Source organism: Micrasema longulum, unplaced genomic scaffold, assembly GCF_059751315.1.
Source record: "Micrasema longulum isolate JH-2025_06_02 unplaced genomic scaffold, ASM5975131v1 h1tg000309l, whole genome shotgun sequence".
In the NCBI taxonomy this organism is placed as follows: Eukaryota; Metazoa; Arthropoda; class Insecta; order Trichoptera; family Brachycentridae; genus Micrasema; species Micrasema longulum.
In genome coordinates this window covers 441141-466828 of record NW_028277513.1, presented here as the reverse complement: position 1 = coordinate 466828, position 25688 = coordinate 441141, and the positions used below count along the sequence as shown (strand labels likewise).

Here is a 25688-nt window from a genome sequence, read left to right as displayed (position 1 = left end):
TTTAGTGCACCGTTTACCCCGTTCCCGCCACTCATCCTCCTTTTGATATCTTCCTCGGTCTTTCCATCCCTAGTAAACATACTTCCCAGATACACAAATTCTTCTACCTGATTCAGAATATCTCCGTTCACACTGATCTCACATTTAGTTATATTTTCATTCCTTTCAAAAACCATCACTTTCGATTTATCAACATAATGAATGCGCTTTTCAAAAATGTATCAAATGTCAGTAAATACATTTTTTACTTTTTTTGTTAAAAATAAAACATATAATACATATGAAGGGTGAGCGGAAGAAACATGCGGAGTCATGATTTTTACAGATTTGAGTGAAATATGCCAAGTTGTAGGTATTTACAGTATGCACCCGTGTGTCTTATCAAAATATCTTAATATACGCCCAATCATTGGCAAAACGTATCCAAAATTTTGGGGAAAGCTGAAGAAACGGGAGCGGTCAGTATGATATGAAAAAGAAAGATTCGAAGTTTGCGCATAATTTTAAGAAACAAGCGTAGTCAGTCGCTGATCAGGCGGATCTCAACAGTGCGTGTGGAAAAATCCATATTACTGTAATTCTTTTCGTGAGTTACTCATTATCTCTGACTCTATCTCGAAAATAATAATTTTACCATTTTCAAATTCTGCTAATAATATCGTTCATATTGTCCAGGCACTTGACGAAAACTAACTCTGAGCCCAAAATATTTTTTTTGGAATGTCACTGAGTGTTGGATGTTCGATACCTTCGACCTCGGGACTGTAAACAAGGCCTGCCCTCTCGCGATACGCGTGCTCGAAGAAAACGGGGGACGTTTGATTTTAGGTAAACTAATTGATGTTATGGTTTGAGTGTCAATCCTGGAATTAATGAAAGGAGTAAGGACTTACGATTTCCTCCCTTTGGCACTGGTCCAGAAACACCGTTATCGTTTGCACAGGTCACTTTTAACCTTGTATGTTGGAGATTCGAAATCACTGTCACGCTCGCGGTACGGTTTTCGTTGTTGTTGTCTTATTGTTGTGTTTTATTGTTGTGTTGTCACGCGTTGCTTTCTTGACTCGCCGTCAGGGAGGAGTAGGTACATTAGGATTCGAAACAAGGACCACCGGAATCAAACGAAGGAGTCGCTTGACACTTGAATAAAGATAATGAATCCGAAACACTTAGTTTAAAATAACATTGATTTTGATGGTTCCGCGTATAAAGCACACTAGAACGTTTCTTTCCCCTACAATATGGTTTATTTTTATATTAATCTGCATAATACTTTTGTTTGCTGATCATTTTAACGACTACTTATTTAGAGTCATTCAAAAATGTTAATTACAAATGTGCAAAAAAAGATAAGCACTTCATTCATCGATAATTTTTAAAACGGTTTTGAAATTAAGGTAGGCTGTCTAAATGCAATCTCTCAGGCGAATATGTGGTCAAACTATGTACGATAGATGCACAAATGTTGAGATCCGTACATTATGCAGGCTGAAATAAGCATTATCGACAAAATCAAGAAAAGAGCTCTGCGTTGGTTTGGACATGTAGAGCGAATGGACAGCGAAATAACGGCTAAAAATATTTACGATGCGAATGTTGATGGATGCAGAAATAGAGGAAACCGAGGAAGACATGGCATGACCAAATCCAACAAATACTTGAAGATGGACATGTTAAAAGTCGGAATTTTGTTTTATATTTTTTATCTTTATTTTTTGAAACTTTTTTATAAATTACAATATTTTAAGTTTGTCCAAATGTTTGTAGACAAGTTTCATATTCCCTTCTTTAAAATGTTCTCCATCTCTGTTGTAATTTTTTAGTTTTCATAAATGTTTCAAGTATTTTATTTTTGTGATTTCCTCATTTTTAAAGTAGATTCTTTAGACTCTTGTTGAACATTTGACGTTTGGATTTGCATCCGTCTGCCTCTGAGGTACAGATATTATTATAGTGTAATACCTAGTACATATATATATATAACATTTAAAGCTTTAGAACAATTATTTTTGTATCTAGTGAAGCCATGTAATATTTTCCTGCAATTTTTACATGTCAAACTCTTATTTTGTATTGCAAGTACGTACTAAATTTTTTTGCCAATAAACGCCATATTTCGGAACTGAACTGAACTAGAAAATAATGTTCCTCTAATTAATTATATCTGTAACATTACCAATTGATTATGTTTTTAATTGTTTGTCCTAATTCAATGATCAATTAAAAGGTCAACAATAACGTTTTATATTATAAAAAAATATCTGTCGCTAAATAACTCTCAATTCTATGACATAATGACAAAAACTGACCAATAAAAACTAGAACTGCTTATTACGTAAGTAAAAAAAACTTCTCTTGAGTTTGTATTAATCTTGACATAATATTTTTTGTTGTTTTTTTCAATCATTATCAATGATGTTAGATCGAAAACTATCAGGCGAGCTGTATTGATACCTTTATATCATATACAAGTATTGGATTTTAAACTTGCATCACATTCATTTATTAGAACGTTTGTAATAAACTGATAAGTATGTCAATTAAGTTAGTTTTTGAAAACCTGTTTTTAAAATATATTTTAATGCATTTTTATTTTTTTATTTCTGCACCTAAACGAAGTTTCCTTTGCATTGCTAGAAAAAAATCGCGTTTGTGAATAATTATTTTTTACGTTTTTATTTGCATATTTTTAATTTACGATGAGTTTATTTCAAGAATATAATTTCAGTTAAAATATACAAACAAATAACATGTTATTAATCTAAATATTATATTATTTACATCCCAATAGTTAATACAACGTTCTGTTTTTAAAAAAAACATAGTTTTGTTGATTTTAAAATAGTTATGAAAGAAAATAATACAACGGTATTGCCCTATTTATTCATTTGTTAAACGGTTTTATGCCTTCAACAATATATAAAAAAATACAATAAAAACAAAACACACAACACTTATGTATAATTATAATAATTAAAATACGCTTATAGTTTTATTCCACTTTTATTTAAAATTTTAACCATTGACCGAGTTTCTTACTTATGTATGAAGAAAACTAAGAATACTTACAACACTAGCTGATATTTGTCAAAATTGGTACTATTTACCTTATTATTCCACGTATAGATAAATAATTCTTTTTGCCATAAAAAAATATATCTATACTTTTTTACACAATGAAAATGAATTACAAATGAAATATTCTTTCATTACACGCGACGTGTATATTTCTGCTCAGTATCGCATCTTAATATGATGAAAGTCCGTTAGAAAAAGAAGGCCCGTAAACCTAGGAATTGCAATATTTTATATTCTATATTATTAAATTACATTCCTGTTTCTACTAGAGATGTGAAGAAGTCTTAAATGCTGCTTTTTTCTGCTTTTCTTCATTATGTTTTACGATTCCCCATTGTGCGATTATTTGTGTATGTACATAAAAATACAGTTTTTTTTGTTTGAAAAAAGTTCCGCGGGCTCAGTGTTGGAGACGTCCACTATCCTCGGCGAGTAAAATGCGAATGAATCGACATTTGTAATCTGGCTTTCTTGTATGAAGATTTGTAAAGGATTTTTACACCTTTAAAATGGCAACAGTTTATACGATATAATGACCCAACTATAAAAAACGAGATATTGAGACTTAGAAGAAGATTTAAGCATTACGATAAACTAAAAAATAATACCGTACCATATTTACAAATACGTTAAATACCAATTGAAACGTTGACTGTTTTTAGTGATTTCATGATCTTTGAGAATTTTTTTCACTAACTTACAAGATAAAAATAAAAAAATAAAAAATACAAAGCCCCAGTAAATATTTTTAAATTTGGCTAGAACCACTACAAGTACTTTAAATATCCCATCAAAATATCACATTTTAGCATTTTTTAGGCCACTCCCTTTAATGTCAAAATATTAACGTTTCGCGACTTTTAATCCGACTGCGCAATCACATATTTGTATTTCACCAGTGTAAATATTCCAAATCTACTATTTTTATTTATTATTTATCATGCTATTTATTGCATAATGCCGGCGGTTGACAAGCTAAATGTCAAGAAAAGCAGTAGCCATAGTAATTTATTTTTCACTTTTTTGTATTATATACTCCTTTCTTTTTTGCAAATCCAATATATTGAATTATTTTTTATAGTATACGCCGATTTTTCGCCAATGAACTGTAATTATTCACAAGGAAAACAAAAAACAAACCGACGCGAGCGTTGACTTAGAGATTACACACGCGTTGACTTATGACTGCGATAACTTAAGCATGTTCATTAATGTTCATTTTGATCGCTTAAATGCTTAGCACGTTTTTAAGCACGTCGATATTTATTTGTGATTGAGCTGTTGATGGCTTCCAAAAAGAATTTCGAGGCTTTTAAAAAGTTTTGTCATCATTTCGGCGATGTGATCATGTCCAATCAATTTAATCCCAGTCAGTGAATAATTTACTTCCCTCTTTTCTGAATCCAATGAAGTGTTATTAAGATTATTTAAGCTTTAACATGGATCCAAAAAACGTATTATTTATAAAATCTTATTGTAGCAATATGAAAGAAGTACTTTTTTATTATAACCTAGCTAAATACTAGTCACTTTATGTTTATGTTAAATTATTCTCTATTTTAATTTGCTATATTTATATTTAGAACATAAGTTTTTCTCACTTCAATTTGTTATCTTTTATTTGTATGTTTCTTTTTTACATTTTTGCAGTTTAAAAAAAAAAAAAAAAACCAATTTGTTTAGTTTTAATTATTTAGTTGAATTGTATAGTTATATTTCATATTGTATATTACATAATGAATTGTTCACTGCTGTGATTATTTATTATGTAAAACTTTTTATTGTAAAAGGTTCTTTGAACCGTTGATATATAAATAAATATTATGTACTTCTGGATTGCCTTCTTTCAGCACAAAGGTGCTGAACCTACCAGATTACAGAGTGCTCCTTCGGGCAGTTTTCGTTCGGCAACGAGCAATTTTTTCGTGTAGTGTGCACCGCCAAGCAGACTCATGTCCTCAGATGCGGTGTGCGGTATGTGGTAAACAAGCTGTGTCTATGTCGGAAAATAATAAAAAATATATAAGGATGCGTAAAGGACACTTTATGGCACCACACCGCCACAATTATTTATGTGTCTCCGCTTTCCATAAGCTCGGTAGATCCTCTTTTGTGGTTGTCCTTCATATCTGCATCACGGCATGTGAATCGTATATTATAGTGTCTAGATACAGGTATCACGAGAGGTTTAATGGTTGTTCTTGGAATTACTCGCGTAACTCGCGGTTTGTACTGAATACACACTCCGTCCACTGTCGGACATTTTCTGACTTATTATATTACAAATGATTGAATTGTGCCCACGTAGAAGGGCATATACCACACTAACAAAAAACAGTTTTATTTAAAGGTAAATCAATATACATAGCAAAGAAGTACCATTGACAATCTTAGCATTTTGTGAAATAAGCATTGTTTTATTTAAAAAAAAAAACAATTAAATTACTGCAAGCTGTGTCATTTTCAATCAAATCGCCAAGTTTAAAAGGTTTAATGGCGGTTGTAGTAAAAAGCGATGAATTCATTTACATTATTTTTAGGATTCGTCCATAATAGGGAAACATCACAAAAATACGTTAAATGAATTTAGAAAAATCGATTGTTCTTTTAAAATCAAAATGGATATTGTGGAGAAATGTTTTCATACATAACTTTTAAAATAAAATTGTTAAAAGATATGTCTCTACAAAAACGCAACACTTTGGCTCAGATAATTGTGACGTCAAGATTCGTGGCGATATTTTATTTAAATTTAAAGAGTCACAAAGTTCAAAATTTAACCGAATCGTGACGTATTAGGGGCGTGGCCAACGCAATGAACCATTTTCACGGAAATTAAAAATTATTTTTTATGCCAGTACAGTGAAATTATTTTTTTACTCGACCGTATTTCATTAACCATTATTAATTAAAAAAAATACAGTTTTTTAAAACTGTATTTTTTTTGTGCAAATATTTCCCTAATTCCGACAGTGAACAAAAATTAAATGAAAATTTTTAGACTTACAAAATAAAATTTACCGTTTACTGATACATAGATAATCTGTTTTACAAAATCCTATTGATATTTTAAAATATTTATGTACAGTCATTTCTACATTGTCCAGAAGTTATTGTTTTCTTCTAACTACTTACATTTTTTTATGTTAATATTTAATTTGACCATTTTCCTATTTTATTTATTGAGCTTCAACTACATACATACTCGCATATGGACTTTGGCGGGTTTAACCTCATACTTTGTGAAAAAACTCCCTTGAGTCACTCACTTTGTGGTAACATGAGGTTAGAAAATAATCGCCTTATGATCACTGTGTATTTTCATCTTATTAAAATTATTTTTTTATTTTTTTTCCACATTATAAACAATGAATTATAATAAAAATAATGTGACCACACTGGAGTTACCCGTGTTGAGGACACTTAATAATAAACTTTAAAAAATGTATATTTTTACATGTGAGAAAATACAAAGAAGACTTAATATACGGAGATAATTAATAAAATGTTTAGACAGTGTATGTGTGTCTTGCTTAGTGATCCAATTATATTATATATCTTTCTCTCAAATGAGTTTTTCGTGTATTTGTTTTAGGGTACTCGATATTTTGTCATTTTCGGAGAAACCTTTATCACGTGGGTGAGATTCATCCGGCTGAACCAATTCACTTACTAGGCAACGCCTGAAAACATGTTTCCAATTTTACAGCTCTTTTACTTTACAAAAGTCAACAGATGGAAGAGTTGAGAAAATGTGGATGTTTAAACATAGGCAGAATGGTGAATGTTACACGGTGTGTGTGTGTTAAGTGGCCACTTAAACCAGCCAACGACAGGTCATAAGGCCTGTAAATGCCCACACGTCCATATTCCCTTCCCAAATTTTTTTATCTCTCTGTTACAACAAATTTAAATAATTTTATACCTCAACAATGTTTGAGTATGTCCAAATGCTTCCAGACTGGCTGGATTTCCTCTCTAGGGAGTTATTTATAAATGATTTGATTCAGCCTGATGAATCTCACCCACGTGATACAGGTTTCAGTTCTTTTGCTTCATAAGGGTCTACAGATTGAAGAGTTGAGGAAATGTGGAAGTTCAAACATGGGCAGAACGGTGAATGTTACACAGCGTGTAAAGTGGTCACTTAACCCAGCCAATGAAAGATCGTAAGCCCTGTAAATGCCTAGACTTCTTTATTAATTTATTTATTTATTATTTCACGTTTTACATAAAACATTAAAAAAAAAAATGAATACCTCACTGGGCACAACCCGTGTCGAGGCATTCATTTACATGATTTAATAAATGATACTTATAGTGTCTAAAAAATATATATAAAATACATATAAAATATTATATATTCACAGTTAAATCCACTGAGATATATATACATATATAATAGTAAGAGAGATAAAAAAAATAAAAAAGAAAGAAAAAGAAAACAATATTATATTATTAGTTCAGCTCAAACATTTAACTACTGCGCAGGCATTAGGTCAAGTAACAAGCTACTGTCAGCTCCCGGTGGCCCAACATCCGCATATTCCCTTCTCGAAAATGTTTTCCCTCTCTGTTGAAATAAATTGAAATATCACACCTATTTATATATCACTGTCCCATCTTTCAATAAGACCCGGGTCCCAATTATCAAAACACTGATGTCTTGAGACAAAGAATAACAAATTATTTAATTTATTATACCCCTGACCCCACTGGTGGAATAAGCACCAATCATAATTCATAACATTGACCCAATTTTATATCGTTTGGGCCTTAGATGTTTTACATCTTAAAGCCCTCAGAAAGACAATGATAAGTCTAGTTTTTAGGTGTTCATAAGTTGTGTCCGCTTTATTTCCAAATTTAAAAATGAACACTAAAAGTTTTTAAAAAATGGTAGAGGTTATACGTCATTCGAAAGAAATTTTTTCGTTAAATGTATTATTTTATTTGATAACAAGCTTTTAACTGGGGTTTGAACCGACAGTAGGGTCGCAGTGAGTCACATCTTGCTGGAGGGTGTGATTCTATAAAATGCTGCGAACGCCCAGTTGCATTCCACCGGAAACACCACTGACTAGTCCAACTCGTTAGCGTCTACGTCGCCAACCCCGGGCAATGGGATCACACTCATAACGACGTGATCACAGCAGATAACGAGAGGTTGAAAGGCGAGTTTCTGGCACCTCCAAACCAGAACCAACCAGCTAAGGGAAAGTAACCCCGACAGAGAAATCCACCAGAGAAGGCAACGGGAAACTACTCTGGTCACCTTTACCGGGAATCACTATGGCGAGTACATCCAATAAGCAGTTGTCCTGGCTGCGGAGTAGCGCAGGACCGAGATGCTTTCGCTGTAGTGATCGCCAACGTCGGGGAGCCCTGATCAGGCACCGCAAGAAGAAGAAAAACAAGATTTTGAAATAGAATTTCAAGTAGACGACGGTGAGTATTTTCGACAACTCCTTTTGCTGGCGTTCAACCGAGGGAATAAAGCTGCCCGCGATATTTTCGCAGTGTAGGATGAAGATGCTATGAGTAATTGATTAATTTGTCGTAAAATAATGAAAGAGAATACATTATTGACTTATAAATGGACACAACTCATGTTTACTTATTTGTATATCATAATAAGTATTCATAAAGAAACGCAAAAACAATAAGCAGAGATAAAATACATTTTTAAAGGCTTAGATGTCTTCGTGCCCGGGTGACTATGAAATATTCTAGTGTGAAAACACCCTTTTAAATAATTATTTCATATCGACCACGTCGGGAATAAAACTCGAGACCTCTTGAATGGTAGGCAAACGCGCTGACCATTACACCACGAGGCCTACTTGATGGGTACTCAAATGTAAAAATCCTGTAAAATGAAATTTGAAATAAACGAATGGAAACAATTTGGAATTTAAAAATCTAAAAAGTGGAAATGAGTCCACCTCAAAGTAGTTGACTCGAGGTTCCGGGTTCTGTTTCTGGCAGGGTTAAGATGAAATGTAGTTTACTGCAATATTTCGCTGTCCCCTGATTGGTACTGGTTCGTAAGACTGACGACCCTACCTTCATTTTTTTTTATATACGCCTAGTGCGGAGTGGTATAAAGAATCTTTTTTGGGGTACGGTTATTAGTCATTTTATACACATGGCCCAACCATTGTAATCTTCTTTTGATGAATTGTGCAATGTTGGGTTCGCCATACAGTGCCTCTGATTCGTGATTAAACCGTCTCCTCCACACTCCGTTATGGTTGACAGCACCGAATATCTTCCTCAGTATTTTTCTTTCGAATACTAATATCATATTTTTATTTCTTTTGGTCATAACCCAGCATTTGGCACCATATGTAATGACCTGTCTGAGAAGAGTTTTGTAAATAATAGTCTTAGTTTTTCTAGTGAGCAATTTGGATCCCAGATGTTTAAACAAGCCATTATAACATCTGTTTGCTGCCGATAGCCGTGCTCTAATCTCGGTACTATAATTGTTATCATTGATTATTTCAGTACCTAAATATTTAAAGGAATTGACATTGTCTATGTGGTGTGACCTAACGTCAATTGCCTGTTGTACATAGTTTATTGGTGACTTTCTTGCAAACATACATTTAGTCTTGGATGTATTTACTGTGGGCATTTACAAGGATAATATATTATTTAGCACAGGTTTCGGCCAAATGGAGGTTTCAGCCGAAAACGACACTGGTCGAAACCGAAACTTCGGTCAGTCACTAAATGCGCTATATTTGGTGTACCGATGCAGTTGTTTGAGCGCCACTTGGAGCGGATAGTCAAACAAATAAAAATATAGAAATTGGTGATGCGGATCTGAGAGTCCAAACGACGGCTCGGCCTCAATCTGTGGCCCCAATGAATCACAGATTTTGCAAATCATTACTTAAAAATTGCTACAACTTTTTAAGTATATTATTTCCAGTTAGCAACAGACGTGCACACACCTAACAATAACCGTGACAGTATTAATCGATAATTAATTACTCAAATTATAATTAAGCGAAACATTATAATTATGACCTGAAAATGAATTGAATTTGTTATTTTACAACTTATGTATTACTTTTTTTTATTAAAGACAATGTTTCCTCACTAGGCTGTCCCGTGCCGAGGGAGATATTTTTTATAATTTCAAAACATGACGTATTCTTTAAAAATTTAATTTATTTTTAATTTATTTAGGAAAAACAACAGTTGTTTTATTAGAACATAAAATATAAATATTGATACATACATCTAGTTAAAGTTTTTCACAAATATAATGAGAGAAGATGTTAAACAGTAAAGAAAAAATAAATAAATAATATAACACGAGAAAAAAAGAGCACGTAAGAAGGTTAAGGGATGGAGAAATAGAGTGGAGATGTGGGGGAGAGGGATTTTCATAATATGGTTGACCGATTTAAAATATTAATATGATAATTTAAGTATTGCATAATTTGTTCATGTATATGTATACATATATATATATATATATATATATATATATATATATTTAAATATATATATATTTATATATATATATATATGTATGTCAATATGCGCCCATGTAAATTAATTAATTTTGTTTTTTTTAAGTGTTTTACTTTTTCAATTTTTAATGATTATTTATTTTTTATTTGTTATACATTTTAGTTTCTATTTTATATTATTTTGTGCAATAGGGAGATATCACGTTTTTTAAGCATTTTAAAAGTAATAAAGGTCTACGAAATACTGTCTAGTAAAAAAAATATTTTTTCTTAATTATTAGTAGCTTAAACAATATTTTAAAATTTGTAATTTGTAATTCCCGCAAAAACTGTCACTCCATTGGCCACGCCCCTAATACGACACGATTCATGTTTATTTGTTCCGACCATACAAATTTGTTTAGAACATTGTCACGAATTTTGACGTCACAACTGAAAAGGCCAAACATGTTGCGTTTTTCTAGCGACATATTTTTTGTAAGTTCTTTTAAAAATTCAAGTATGAAAACATTTTTTAAAATTACAATTAATTTTTCTTGATCCATTTGTATGTGACATTTCCCTATTTCCATTTATATCTGGTGTTGTGAAAATGACTTTTTTCCTGTTTACAAAAATATTCCGGTCGCTATTTTACAGCCGAGTCGAAAGCACTCTTCTAGGAATATGGTTCTATTTGACACACATAACTGTAACGTTAATCCACCCGGATACAGAATATACACCGTGAAAGATATGTGACAACATAAAAAAAATACCGTTATGTAAAAAATATATATATATATATATAAAAAATGTCACGCACAGGTTGAAGCAGCGAAGGGTAAACGTGACCAATAAAGCAATTAATATTGCCGATTTCAGCGAATTATTTCGTTTATTGTATTTTTCAGGAAATGAAAACAAAATCCGTGGTTTTTAGACAAAAATAATTGTGTTTCTACTACGTTTTGTGTTATGTATTTATTTTTAAACGACAAATGCAGCAAGTAAATAAGGAAATAGTGTAATAAAAATACTATACATGAGTATTTTATAAACGTAGATTTTATTAATTTATTTAGGATAATTTATATGGCGTCAAATTTGTTAGAATCACCTCAAGAGTGCAGGACAATAAGCACCCGAACACGCCTCGCAGCTACAGAGAGCATAGGCAGTTGGGATTCTAGATCCACATTTCCATTCAACTTAAAATTGAATAATTATATAACAGCTAGATTACAACACGTCTTGCAGCTACAGAGCTCACGGACGTTTAGAAATCTAACCCCAATTTACACTGCACAAAAAAAAGTAGGAAGTATTCTAAATTTATAGAAAATCGTTCACAAATAGAATCTAGATTACATGTCCTGCAGCTACAGACTGCATGGGCGGTTAAAAATCTAGACCCCATTTACAGTTGAAGTTTAATTTAGATATAATATGAAAGCTTACATCACAAAAAGTCTTGCAGCTACAAAGCGCATCGATGAGTGGAATTTTAGCAACATATACAACAGGATTCGATTCTTAGCATGGTTGACATAAAATATTTATTTTGAAGGGTGTTTTTACACTAGAGTACCTATTTTTTAGTCTCTGGACTGGCATTTAAAGCGTAAGGCTGATCATCTCATCGTCATGTAACAAAAAATGATTTATTTACTAACGGACATTGTCCATGTATACAACTTATAGGGTTTGAATATAACAATAAAATAATATTTTAAAAACATTTAAAAAAAAGAAGCATTGACAAACATAACGGACATCAAGACAAGATCTGGACTATTTATTTAGTGCTCGTTTAAACCATTGTAAATTCTTGTCTTGAGTTAACAATACGACAAAGACGGGTCATTGGAGAATTAAGGCCATAGTTTGTTCTATGCTGATCGATGAACAGTTCTTCGTTGTTTCTCAACCTACGAGTCGGAATATTGAATTTTACTTGTCCCAGTAATGATGGAACATCGATTATACTATTTAGTATGCCGAACATATATATGGAATTAATATTAGTTCTACGTTGTTGTAGATCAAGATAAGCTGCGATTTGTGCACTAATACAGTGACTAAACTTATGCATCATTTGGTGCAGAAATAGGAATAAATGATTAGTAATTTTTTTATAGTTGCTACAGTGGCAGAAAGCCGCGAGGAAATTTAGCGAGCTAGGCATGTTGGCTAATATTGGCGCTGAGATCGATTTCTGCTAGTTATGGGAGCCTAACACGAGCCATAAACACACGACTGGATATACATTACGTACAGCTGTTTATCCAATATCGTCATCATTCCCAAACCCGCACCTGACGGTGCATAGGACACCGCATTGATAACATTTTTTATTCCGCTACTCCGTATAGTTTTCTCTTTGAACCCTACTCATGTAAAAGCCCCATAGCTCAATCACAAATAACTATAGACGTGCTTAAAAACATGCTAAGCATTTGAGCGATCACAATGAACAATAATGAACATGCTTAAGTTATCGCAGTCATAAGTCAACGCGTGTGTAATCTCTGTTTTTTATTTTTCTCGTAAATAAATACAGTTCTCTGGCGAAAAATCGGCGTTTACTATAAAAAATAATACAATATATTACATTTGCAAAAAATTAAAGAGTATCTAATACTAAAAAGTGACAATTTAATTACAAATACTGTGGCGGCTGCTTTTCTTGACATTTGGCTTTCCAACCGCCGGCTAAATGCAATAAATAGCGTGGTAAATAATAAATAAATAAATAAAAATAGCAGTTTTGGAATATTTTCCATATTTACACCGGTAAAATTGAAATATGTGTTTGCGCAGCAGGATTATGCGTCACGAAACGTAAGTATTTCGTAATTTAATATTAGGTGCTTACGGATGTTGTATTGTGATCGCGAATACGATAAACAACCACGGTGAGAAATTGTTATCACGTCGGTTATTAGCACGTCGATAGTTATTTGTGATTGAGCTACTGGTTGAGTCGATAATTTGTTTCGATGTATTTTAGCCAGAATAATATATATATTTTTTTTTGTTGTTTTTTTTTTTACAATATACATAAAAGGTAAAACAGAGTATTGAAAAAATAAAGGATAATAACATAGCAATGAAATACATATTAACAGTAAAAATAGTAAACACAAAAATCCCACAAAGGCATGGCATGGCCTGTTTGTGGGTATACAAGAAATGTTTATGAATTTTTTGCTCCTATAATAAATAGACGGGTATAATATTTTAGTGGTATAATTTCATAGTAATCAAAAGAGGAAATAAAAAATATTTTTAAAAATTCAAATATTCCTAATTGTAGATATTAATATGTTAGTAGATACTGGCTAATTTTAGTTTTTTGAGGTTGCTACACTGTTTGGCCCGCGCGCTCTTCCCTTCGCTTTTTCAACGAGTCAGTCATGTGACGCACGCATTTTTGAATTGACAAAAGTATTTCGCTATTTTCGCCGTGAAAGTTATTATAAGAGTAACTTCGCCTAAACTCGCACAACGCCGCAAACATTTCATCATTCACCGTCGTTCATCATCATCCGCCGCCTCCAGACGAAATTGTGTGCCTGCAGTGTTTCTTATCACCAATTTCCCTGACAGCGTGAGCTGATCGCCGACAAGGAAGAGGACTCAACACCAGGTTATTCAGTTCTATTACATATTAATTTATCTTGTCTCTTCCAGATTTTTCCATGTTTTTCTGTCCTGAGCACTCTGTTTCCATCCATGGCCCACAAGTTCGACGACGTCGCCAGTCCATCTTCTCTGTGGTCTCCCTACTTTCCTTTTACCTTCGTAGGGTCACCAGTTTAGTATTCTGGGAGTCCACCTATCGACTTCTTGTCTCGCCACATGACCCGCCCACTGCCATTTTTGTCTTCCCACTCTTTCCGCGATATCGGCCACATTCGTACGGCGTCTTATCTCCTCATTCCTTATTTGGTCTCTTAAGGAGACACCCATCATTTGTCTTTCTAGTGACCGCTGAGGGCACTTAATTTTGTGAACACTTCTAGCAGTGAGTGACATAGTTTCAAGACAGTATGTTGCCACCGGCAGAACACAAGAGTTGTAGACTTTGGCCTTCAGATTATTTGGGATTCCCTTGTTTCTGAAAACGTGTTTCAGCTTTCCAAACGCAGCCCAACTTAACCCGATTCGTCTAGGCAGTTCCGCAGTTTGATTAAATTTTCCTAATTTTATTTTGTCCCCAAGGTAAATGTACTCGTCGACAGCACCGATAGTTTTACTTCCAGTATATATGTTGCTAGGTATTGGATTTAAAAGTATCTACTTACATTTGATTATTCTGGCTAAAACACATCGAAACAAATTATCGGCTCAACCAAGCCCTTTGGGGGTTTATGTAAATTTGTGGGGTTTTCAGTTCATTGATTGAGGACATATCTACTTTGGCAAACAAATGTTTGTCGAAGGAGGCAAAACTAGCAGTTCACAAAGGAGTTCTAATGTTAACTCTTATTTATGGGAGCGTCGAATGAAATTGGAAAAATAATGATGAAAGTAGGTTAAATGCTGTCGAAATGCGATCCCTCAGGCGAATGTGTGGTAAAACGATGTAAGTATGATAGGTGCACAAATGTCGAGATCCGCGGACTATGTAAGGCTGAGACATGCAATTTCGACAGAATCAAGAAAGGGGTGCAGCGTTGGTTTGGACATGAAGAGCGAATGGACAGCGAAAGAACGGCTGAAAGGATCTACGATGCGAGCGTTGATGGATGCAGAAAACGAGGAAGATCGAGAAAGACATGATACGATCAAGTCTATCGAATACTTGAAGATGGACATGTCAAGAGTAGAAATAATCGGCGGGCGTGGATGAGAAGAGGTATGAATGTAGAAGAAGCGAGGTCTGTATGCAAAGACAGAGGGATATGGCGTTCTGTCCTCTCTGCCTACTCCTACGGGGAAATGGCGTGATGGTAGTAGTAGTTTAGACAGTATGACAAGCTACATTCTGTCCACGTTTGAAAATCCGTATTTATTCAATTCATCCTTCTGTTTTTTTTCTGTAAAGTAATATGTCTGAAATCTTTATTGGTGTGGGTGAGATTCGTAGATAAAATTCGGATTAATGTTTTTCTACCCGTGATAGGCAAATTCAGAAGAAAACATCAATTAAATAATCATTAAAAAAATGATAAATACGTTATGATATTAATTGTGATAAAAAGTGATAAGTCACGAATTTTTGTAAAAAATCAGCAAATTAATGTTGAAACGCAATACAGACTTACTTATAAATCTGGTATAAAGTTACGCCTAGGCATAGTGGTAAAAAAAGGATGGATTATGGATAGTGGTAGAATAAGGATGGTTAATACCATTGATTGTATTCCCATTCGTATTCTACCACTATGTCTAGGCGTAACTTTATGCCAAGTTTATAGGAAGGCCCATTGAGTTTACATAACGGGATTTAAAATATTTTTTTTATATTTGTGATGCATTGATTGGTGTGTACAGAATGCTGTATTGATAATTTATTCAAATATATATTTTTTTATTTATATTTAAGAGACAGGAACCCAAACAAAGAAAGAAAAACAATTAACAATGTATTTAGGTGCGAAGGTTTTCACGGTGACTGTTATCAATATGTTTATTTTTTGGGTGATACCGTGTGTGTTGGATTTGTTTCGACGTGTCGGCTACCATTGCAGGAGCCATCTTCAGGGTAATTTGAGTGTTTTGTAGAAAAAAATATGTGTTTAAGTACTAGTAATTTGTATCGTGTCCTAGTCGGCATTCCACACGGTACATACGAGTATATTTACTTATTAAAAGTGACAAAAAATTTGTTCAATCTGAGGTGGGCACTTTTTTTCTTGACAGCGTATAAACGTATTAAAAAACGAAAGAAAAATAAGATAATTTTAAACTCGAATTAAATTCATTGTTGTTCTTTTTCAAAACTGACAATGTATTTATTTATTTTACACTTTATATACATATACATATAAGGGCGGGCATATTCAGTTTGAGAAAATTACAAATACATGGACATATCGAATCTTTCAATTATATACAAAAATTAAAAACAAAGATTAACAAAATAAAAATACATAAAAAAATTAACACTGTACTATGAAGAGAGGAGAGGGGATTGGAAGGAAAAAAGAAGGATAAAGGAACAATTTAAATATTTAGATAGTGACATTTCAATCTTGACTTAAATGTCAAATAAAAGGGGCGTCTCTAACATTAGTGGGTAGATTATTCCACAATCGAGCGGCTACTACTGTGAAAGAGGAGGCAAGAAAATTAGAGCGATGACAGGGTATTAAATCATGTGACAAATGACACATCAGTTTTGAAAACGAACGACTAGATGCAGAGACAATGTGGTTAGATGCTGCCTTATTAATACATCATCATCATCATTATTCCCTTTCCGTACTAAATGGTGCATAGGGCACTGCATTGATACACCGATCTTATTTTGATCATTTTTTTTACATGAAGGTAAGACGATCAGTCTTATGCTTCAGGTACAAGTCCAAAGTAAAAACATCCTTTTAAATTAATATTTCATATCAACCATGTCGGGAATCGAACCCGAGACCTTTTAAATGGCAGACAAACGCGCTAACCATTACACCACAAGGCCATAAAAACATATCCACTTGAAAAAATAATTTAATTATTGTATTTGATCCACATATTTTCCTTTCTTTCTGAGAGCACGTATCGTGATCTCGATTGAGCCAGCTTTGTAATACGTAGGTAGATAGAGATATTCAAAAATTAACTATACCGTCTGAGGAATTGTCAGATGTATAAAAGTCATGTTCAAAATTGTTTTTTTATTTTACGTCATGGGAAACTTCAATGTAAATGTATTGAATTTATATAAAAATTGTATTTAGTAGTAATATTGTGTACTTATATTTGTTTATCTGAAAAAATAAAATTAAGCTGAAACTTTTTTTAAAAATTGTGATGTGGCCAGCGGTTCAATTTACGCGATGATTATCCCGGTCAAGAAGAGATTTATTAAATCGATTAATTGACTGCACATTGAAAAGAATTTTGAATTAAATGTGTAGTTGAATCCTTCACCCAGAGATGGCGGGATCGTTTTCGCTTGGTCGGTATGATCGCGCTCGAGGCAGATACGTAGAGTGAAAAAAAAACTACGCGGACTTGATAATTTGCGCTTGTTTCTCTGTGACTTCCTCCGCTCTGACTTCTTCTTGAATATTGTAAATCGTGCATTGTGCTCATAAAAACCCACACAAATCACCACATTGGAGTTCTCAACAAATACGAATCGAAGTGAATGCCATTGGGTATTCAAAGGTTAGTTTTCTTTTTCCTTTTTTTGACGGGGGGTGATTTGTCGTGTTGAACTGCTGCCAATAAATATTCCATGATCTTTTTAATAGAATATAAACAAATAAACGTGCCGCAAAAAAAAGTATAATGACTTAAAGTACTATTTACACGTATATAAATTTGTTAAACAAATTGAGATTTATTTAAAATTTTAATCGTTTTGAAGTGGCTGCTTTTTATCACAGAAGCCTTTTTAAAATACGAATGAGAACTATTTTAAATTTTAATTAAGTAAGGAACGCGGAGTAAAATTTTGGCGTCACTCATTGGTTGAATTCGATCACATGCCTTCAGAGACGATAAGTCGGTAGAGCATACCGAGGTAGATAGATATGGTATAGAAGTTAAATACACCGTCTCGGTATGTACCGATGAAGATAGCGTTTGTGATTGCCCACCTGGGTGTCATGAAATTTTTACAGTAGTATTTACATAATTATTATGAAGTGTCTCTTATCTATTTATTTCTGAATGACACGTGTTCTCAATGAGAATTGCAACACGCGTCTCATCAGATTTCATTATTTAACCCTAAGACAGCTAAACAACGATATATTGTTGTTAATCCGGGCAATAAAAGTCTGACCAGATCGTTGCTGACGTCATAATCCCCTAAAAGGTAAATACATTTAGGATCTTTCTGTTGCACTTTCCCGTCAGTGGTATAAAACATTAAAAATAAAAAAAATTACATAATTTATTTGATTTCGCTAGTTACTGTTTTTAAAGAAGTGGAACTATTAATTTTAATCCACCTTGTGAAGTAGCGTATACCGCGCTAGCTACCCAACAACAGCCTTTGCAACAAAAATAATTACTAATAAACAAAAACAAAAAAGTTCTTTTTATAGAATTTTGAATACAATGTCAAAAAAAGCACTAGTTAGGGATACTTTGTATTACTTCACTTGCATTTTTTAAAATAATTATACACATAAAAAAAAATAGTTAGTGATTAAGATAAATTTATAAATAAAATTATCAACAAAACTTCATGGTTTAGTTTCACTTTTATTTCATTTTAACCAACCAGCGCTTCCCACCCTGTGACTTTTTATATATGTTCTTTCCTTACCTTTTGAATAATAAGAATTATAAAATTTACTTGGACTTAATCCCAATTTCAGTATAAAACTTTATGGAAAATGAACGGTTTTTGCAAACCAGTTGTAAAACTATTTATGTTGCCTGTCCCTTAATAAAATACTTATGTGATCTTCTTATACCAAAACCATGTAAAACATTTTATAAAATTATAAAATGTTGTAAACAATTTACTAGTCCGGAAGATGCTTTCTTAGGCGAAAGCGCTCGTTGGTCAAAATTCAATAAAAGTGAATCTAAACCATTAAGTTTTATTGACAATTTTATTTTGAATTTTATCTAAATCATTGACTATGGAGTTTTATCAAGAAATATCTACAACAAACATCAATATAAAAATATTATTGACAACTACGATATTTTAAAAAGATCTTATTGCTAATGTATTTTTTTGGAGCAACCCCAGATTAGGTTTATAGAACAAAGAAAATAAAATACCAAAATAGTTCTAAGTTATTCAAAAGTTACCTACGTCGGGAACAAAAAGAAAAATAGAAAGGTGATAGTCAAGAAACATTCTTGATCGTTTGTAAAGTTGAATTTGCAATTAAGGTTCTGGGATTGAAAGCCACTCACTTACACGGATTTGTTTTAAAAGTCTTGAGACCTTTTTTCAGATCAGCACATTGCAAAAACATTTTTTTAGGTAGAATACGATCACATGCCTTCAGAGACGATAAGTCGGTAGAGCATACCGAGGTAGATAGAGATAGTATAGAAGTTAAATACACCGTCTCGGTACGTACCGATGAAGATATAATTTATTTTGTTTATATCCTAAGTTGTCGTTGCTGCTTTTTTTAATTAAATTTTCTTGATTAAGCAAAATGTTATTTAAGGGACTGATTTCCGTCAAAATTATAAAAAATGAAAATAATAAATAGATGGGCAATAAATCATGTAAATGAATGCCCCGACAAACAGAAAAAAAGTAGTTTGTAGGAATGTAGCAGGTAACGAAGTTACATTGTAACGTATATGTAAATATTTACTACAAATTTAATGTTGTTTTGTTTTTGATTTTAATCTGAATTCTGTTTAAAGTATTTAACTATAGCTCTTAAAATATAGCTTGATTAGAATGACAGCTGTCAAACTAATTTCATTCGTGATGGGAAATTACTGATCACTGATCAAATCGATTTTATCAGCTATTTCATGCAATCGTGAAACTCTGTTTCCGAAAATTGATGTAAAAAACGCAAAAACAAGCCTATTATAGTGTGTTTAACAGAATTATTCAACAAAAATTGAGACATTTATACTTTTTTCATGAACAACAACAAATGAATCATTTTTTATTTGATCAATTTGTCCTATCTCTAATGTTTTTGCAAAATGATGTAACCTTAAGAACGTCGTTCATAATTAGGTTAATTTTAGTTTTCTTTTAGTTTTTTACACAAGTATGCTTTTTTGGTATTATATTTAGTAATATGGTTTTGGTTTATAGTAAATATTGTATTTCTTTGGTAATGTTGTTTCCTTAACATATTTATATATTTTTAATATTATGCAATTTGAAAACAAACGCACATACAATATTTCGTATTATTAATACGACATCTCCAGTAAAAACTTATTTTTTGGTAATTCGATACTATTTCAAATACCTTCGATATATATATATATATATATATATATTTTATTTATTTATTTAACTATTTGTGCACAGTTTTATTTGTTTGACTTATTGCCAAATAACAATTTCTTCCAACCAACCAATAAAATAAAAGTTTTAATTTTAAAATTCAAGTTACAGAACATATTCAATAGAAAAAGATATTAAAAAGCTAAAGATTTATAAAAATAGAAATAAACGTAATTGTTTATAAATTACCTAAAATTGAAACTATTACTCAATGGGAAAAAGGAAAAAAGAGGAAAAAGGAAAGGAGAGATTAAGGAAGAGAAAGGAGATGTTTCTTCAGACGTGATTTAAACTGGACTATGGAATCTTTGATGGTGGATGGGAGATGATTCCATAGTCGAGCCGCATGGACACTATATGAGTTAGAGAAGAAAGAGGAATTGTGGACGGGTATTAAGAGAGTGCCTTGAGAATTAGAACGAAGAGGTAAACCATGAACTAATAATGTTCATCTTAATAAAATAAAATAATAAATCAAACTGTAAGTAGGCAAATACGGACATAAATTGTAAGTACGTACTTATAATATAAATATATTAAATATACACGTGTTAGTACATGCATTAGTTATACTTTAATGTTAATCAGGTCCTGTATTACAATGGGACGTTACAATTTATATTCATAAAATTAAGTTTTCTGTATTAAAAATAGAATGTTCTAAAGATGTTCAATTACAGGTTTCCGACGAAGACATTTTAAATTTTCGTACAAATATACACATTTTCGTACATAAATATAGATTTTACTTCATGCCGTATTGATATGAATCGATGAACATAGCGTTTGTAATCGCGGCCTAAGGCCAGTTAACAATGGGAAGTTAACAGGATTATCTTTAATTGTGTATAGAGTAATTTATTTTCTCTACAAAAAATAAATATTTGTTTCAAATCGTTTTTTAAACATGTTTCATTAATTAATTAATTTAAACAAATATCCACATTTCCATCCAGAAAATTTTATTTTACTTTATGGACAATTGAAGTTAACAGAGTTATCTTCGACTGTCTATAAAGAAAAATCGATATTTGTGTACAAAAATGAGTAAACGAACATTTAAAGCATCTTCATTGGTATCTTATGTATTATTGAACACGTTTTTGTTACTTTTTTTTTTTTTTGTTCAATATTTCATAAAAAGTACATGTTTTTGTAAATATCTAAACATATCTACTTTTACACATCTAGTAAATGTTGTAGTAAAGTCACTGTAACTCTCTAAAAAAAATAGACCAACTATTGTGCTTGGACTTACACTGTTTTAGTTGTTTATTTATAAGAGTTTATATAATTTTAAATACGAGTACATGAAAAGAAAAAGAAAAACATAGGATATATAAAGAAAAAAAAAACAATAATACATTCATACTAATTAAAATTTAATGTTGTTTTTACACGAGTTAAAAAATTTCTTTATTTTAAGTTCATCTTCGTTTTTAGTTCATTAGGAAGATTGTTATAATTTTTTACACCTTTGAAGACAAAGCTATTTTGACCATGACTTGTATAGAATTTAGGAATTTTAATATTATGTTGTTATCTGAGTGACTTATTCATTTCAAATTCTTTTATTTTTTATTTTTTATTTTTTATATATTTGCATTATAGAATTTATTTTATAAAGAGTGTCTACTGTATGAACCTTAAGTATTTTATATAAACTTTCCGTATTGAATGTTGAGGGTTTCTTTAAAATTACTTTTATAATTAATCTCTGTACTATTTTAAGAGGGTTTAATATATTGCCTTATGCACCACCCCATCCTACAATACCATATTGTAACAAAGATTGTACAATTGAGTAATAAGCTATTTTTAATGATTGATTTTTAAACTATTTCTTAATCTAATAAATATGTACTTACATTTTCTAATTCGTTTAACTAGTTCACTGATATGGTCTTTCCATTTTAAGTTTTGGTCTATGTATACACCAAGATATTTAATTGTATCTGTTGTATCAAGTACTGAACATGTGAAATCGCAGTTAGTTTTGTTACAATTGCTTTGGTGAATAATTATTTTACTACTAAATCTAAATTTGTCTTGTTAATAAAAAATGGGATGATTTTTGTCTTTTCCGTATTCAAAGATAATATATTTTTGTCAAACCATAATTTCAATTTATTCATAACGTCATTAGCTACTAAATTAACTGAGTTCCAGTTAACTTCCTCAACTAAAACAACCGTATCATCGGCATATGATATTATTTTTTATTTTAAATCTTGACAAAATATGTCATTGACATAGTTAATAAATAAAAGTGGACCTATCACCGTACCCTGAGGTATTCCAAAATCGCAAGTCTCAATTTGACTATACGCATATTTTATTTTTACCAGTTGTGGTCGTTGGAATAGATAACTTGTTGGCAATTCAATGGTTTTCCCACCCACGAAAAAAATGTATGCATATTCTGTTTTTCATACAGAAGATTTAATTTTACTTCTAAGATAAAGTTCTATTTACGCTGACTTTCTATTGTAATCGAGGCCCTGGAAATTAAGTAAATAAACAAAAGAAATAAAATGCGAATTTTGAAGTGGCTTACCTACTAAATTCAGCACATTTTCTCCCACTTCAGGAAGAAGATGTAAAAATGTCGTGCATAGCAGTACACCCCCTCCGAAGGAAAGAAGCACAAGGACTATTTTGTTTGAGGATTTGATATCCGCCGCGGTTTGTCCTTCACCGATCCACTTGAACTTCTTGGACAGAAACATGGGGGCCAAGCCGAAGAGCAGAGAGGCAAAGAACAAAACGACCATGGCTACTATTTTAGCTACGACAACTTCTGACAATCCTTCTTCTTTATCGTCTGCATCAGTGCCATGTCTCTGATCTATCAAACGATCGATGCTAAGCGCCATTTTAATTAGTTAACAAAAACAAAATACAAAAATATAACACTGTTTTGATTCGCTGACCAAAAGGCGAGTGTCAGGCACTTATCACGGGTATTTCGAAGCCGGAAAAATGCGATGCTACTATTTTACATCTGTCCAAGAATATTTCGCGAGTGTGAAGCGGGCGACCGTAACAAACAACTATATACGATATATTTTAACAAAAAACGATTAAATTATCTGATAAGATGCCGGTAATCTACACGTCAGTGGGCGAGAGTGATTTAAATACTGATTTTTTCATTGTTTATTTGATTTTTTAATTCGAGTTCGATTGTACGCGGGTTTGGCGATCGAAAGGTCGATTTGGTCGCGAGCTGATCTCTCATGGGACGTGGGACGGCCGGCACGGTCGCTCGCCGATTTCCAACTGACTGGAGAATCGGAGAACGTACCCGGTATATCGTGTACTGTGCACAGGTATAGTGACGAATAGCCTGAGCTGTGTATTGAATAAGCATGCTACATAATTATTTATATAAAGTAGCCGGCAAGTTGTTGTCAGTCAGCTGTTAGTAGCGCCGTGCGAGCGGGGGTACAAAGCAGTTCTCAAATACCAACAAGATTCTTACTGTGAGCAAATTGCACCGAGATTTTTTTTTAAATATTCACAGGCATGGATCGTTTCTAGGTGTCCTAAGCTGTGATCTGCACTTAATAAATGTAAATGCAGTTAAATTTAATATAATACACGTCAATCCTGCCGTCATAAGAAAGAAGGACGTTTCTATGTAAAACAAAAAACGGAGAAAATAAATATTTTGTAACTCCGGGATTGAAAAATTCGCTGTGTGAAAAATACTACAAAAATTAAGTATATTATTATGCGACAGTATGTATAATGGTTTGCCCTAACGGAATATGTATATTAATTTAAATAAATTTTACATTTTAAAATTGACATTTTCGTCTTCTTTTTAGTAAAAAAATATGTTGTACTTCAATGAAAAGACGTTTCTAGCTAGAAACGCCCTTTTTATTTAGTAATTAAGTAAACGTCTTTTTTTTAGTGTTAATATGCCGATTGATTCTACTGAACGAAATAAAATAGACGTTACTAGCGTTAAGTCAGAACAGCCTTTTATATTTAGTAATCTTCAAGACTTTTTGCAGTTTACTGATATAAATATAAATAAAGGTTTTCGCTCCTTTACTTTACAAAAGTCAACAGATAGAAGAGATGAGGAAATGTAAATGTTTTAAGATGGGGAGAATGGTGAATGTTACACAGTGTGTAAAGTGGCTCACTTAAACCAGCCAATGACAGTCAATATACATTAAGGTCATTTTGCAGTTGGTGTGACAAAACCGCCTCTTTTTAATATGAATTTACGCTTAAAGGGCATTTTTTACAGCACCTGCATGGTTACAATATTGAGATGTTGAATACTTCAACAGAGACGGAGAACTTTTGAGAAGAATAGTCTTATCTAATAATCTCACCGGGCCTTAATTATGAACTCTATCTTCATCTGTACATATCGAGACGGCGGGGGCGAATGCTCCTTATAATCGATTACATGCAGCTTACCGTATTTTTTTGACATCGTAAGTAATGTTTTATAATACTGTAGTATTATTAGGAAAAAACACATCACCAAAAAAATATATTACTTTTCTTTGGTTATTAAATTTATATCATATTCCTTTATTCCATACAGCGACCAGTTGCGCCTCTATTGGCCAAAATTATTACTACTGGATTACACGGGATTACTCTGCTCCCTTTAAAATCACTAATTCAATTACGTCTTTAACCTAAAACTTTAGAATCTCGTTCGAAAAATTACACTTGCGACTACAGTAAAATCTTGCAACTTTCATTAATGCAATTTAGTCGTACAATACTTTTTCATAAGGGCTAGTATTCTTTAAAATACATCAATTTGACTTACGACAGTCTAAGGGAGGTGATCGTCTGTATTTATCTACCGAGTGACTACAAAGCCGGCTCTTTGTCTTTAACGTCTCGATACGTAGACTCCGGAAGATAGTAAAACAGCTAAATTTATTTTTTACAGTGTCAACTTTCAAACGCTTAGATACCCTTATATGTTAATAGGACAGCATCTAGCGACATCATTTCTTGCATCTAGGCGC

General features: G+C 32.3%; 1 protein-coding gene across 1 annotated transcript in view; it reads right to left on the bottom strand.

Moving 5' to 3' along the window:
- The window catches only part of Zip89B (Zinc/iron regulated transporter-related protein 89B), a 104454-nt gene extending 80439 nt beyond the window's left edge, over positions 1–24015 (bottom strand). Inside the window, exon 1 of the mRNA XM_088224802.1 lies at positions 23234–24015. Coding sequence (XP_088080928.1) covers positions 23234–23552 — 319 coding nt within the window. The 5' untranslated portion in view covers positions 23553–24015. The remainder of the gene's footprint in view (positions 1–23233) is intronic.
- Between the last annotated feature and the right edge of the window lie 1673 nt (positions 24016–25688).